Below are 973 nucleotides of genomic sequence, written 5' to 3'. Positions count from 1 at the left end.
TTTGCATGCAAGTACCAGACCTAGTCTTCTTAAAAACAACCTAAACCAGCAGCAAGCAAATGCCTCGGTAGGATTTTACCGTAACTATGGCTGCAGTGATTTTCTTTTTTTTTTTTAAAGCAGATCTCTTTGCTTCTCGGTAAGAAGCGACTTGGAACCTTTACCTGCAAATGCTGCACAGCCATTGAAGCGAGTGCCTCGCGCATCGCTTTTTTAAGGTTTGATCATCTCGGCAGAACGCAGGGGTTGGACGCGCCCGGTTTCCCACGGTCCCGCCCGTACTGCTGCTCGTCTGCTCCGGAGGATGCTCGGGAGCCGCAGCCTCCTCCTGCTGCTGCCGCTGCGCTGCTGGCCGCGGATCGCTGCCCGCCGGGGCACAGGTACCCCCGCCCGGAGCATGGGGAGGAGGGAACGGCAGGAGCTGCCCCGCAGGGGGTCCCCCTCCCCGCTGTCCTCTAGCCGCTTAGAAAGGGCGATGTTAGCACGCTGCAGGCTTTTCTTTCCATCTGCAGGCCGAGCTGTAGGGTTTTGGTTGAGCTCTAATTTTCACATTCATTCTTCCCTCCCAGTCTCACCTCTGCATTGCAGGAGATGAGTGCAGGCAGCGTTCAGCACTCGGGAGCTGATTGTTTTTTCAAGGATCCTGTGCTGATGGGAGGTAAACAGAGGGGTAGCTCCCCTCCTCAGACTTTTTGATTAGGAAGGAATTTAGTGGTTTTACTCATGGCTTTTCAGCCAATCGATTAATTCTTTGCCAACCTCCTACCACCATCAATGTTCTGCATGGTGCATACAGACTCACAGGGGCATTGCTGCAGGTTTGCACCATGATGGGTGACTTCTGTTCTGCTGTTGTGTGTCCTCAGCCATGGCCCCATTTCTCTTGGTCTGTAGATGTTGCTTCCTTCCAGTGCTCCTTCTTAGTAACACTTTTCACTGGGGCCTGTGAAAGCTGCTAGTCTTCAACAGCACG

The 973-nt window shown here is 53.3% G+C and overlaps 1 protein-coding gene across 1 annotated transcript in view; it reads left to right on the top strand.

The window, feature by feature from the left end:
* Nucleotides 1-304: 304 nt before the first annotated feature.
* MSRB2 (methionine sulfoxide reductase B2) overlaps nucleotides 305-973 on the top strand; it is an 8,767-nt gene continuing 8,098 nt past the window's right edge. The window contains exon 1 of the mRNA XM_009084493.1: nucleotides 305-380. Within this exon, the coding sequence (XP_009082741.1) occupies nucleotides 305-380 (76 nt within the window). The remainder of the gene's footprint in view (nucleotides 381-973) is intronic.

This window comes from Acanthisitta chloris, unplaced genomic scaffold (assembly GCF_000695815.1).
Source record: "Acanthisitta chloris isolate BGI_N310 unplaced genomic scaffold, ASM69581v1 scaffold23801, whole genome shotgun sequence".
NCBI classification, from domain to species: Eukaryota; Metazoa; Chordata; class Aves; order Passeriformes; family Acanthisittidae; genus Acanthisitta; species Acanthisitta chloris.
The sequence above is the reverse complement of the archived record's forward strand: the minus strand, read 5'-3'. Positions and strand labels throughout refer to the sequence as shown.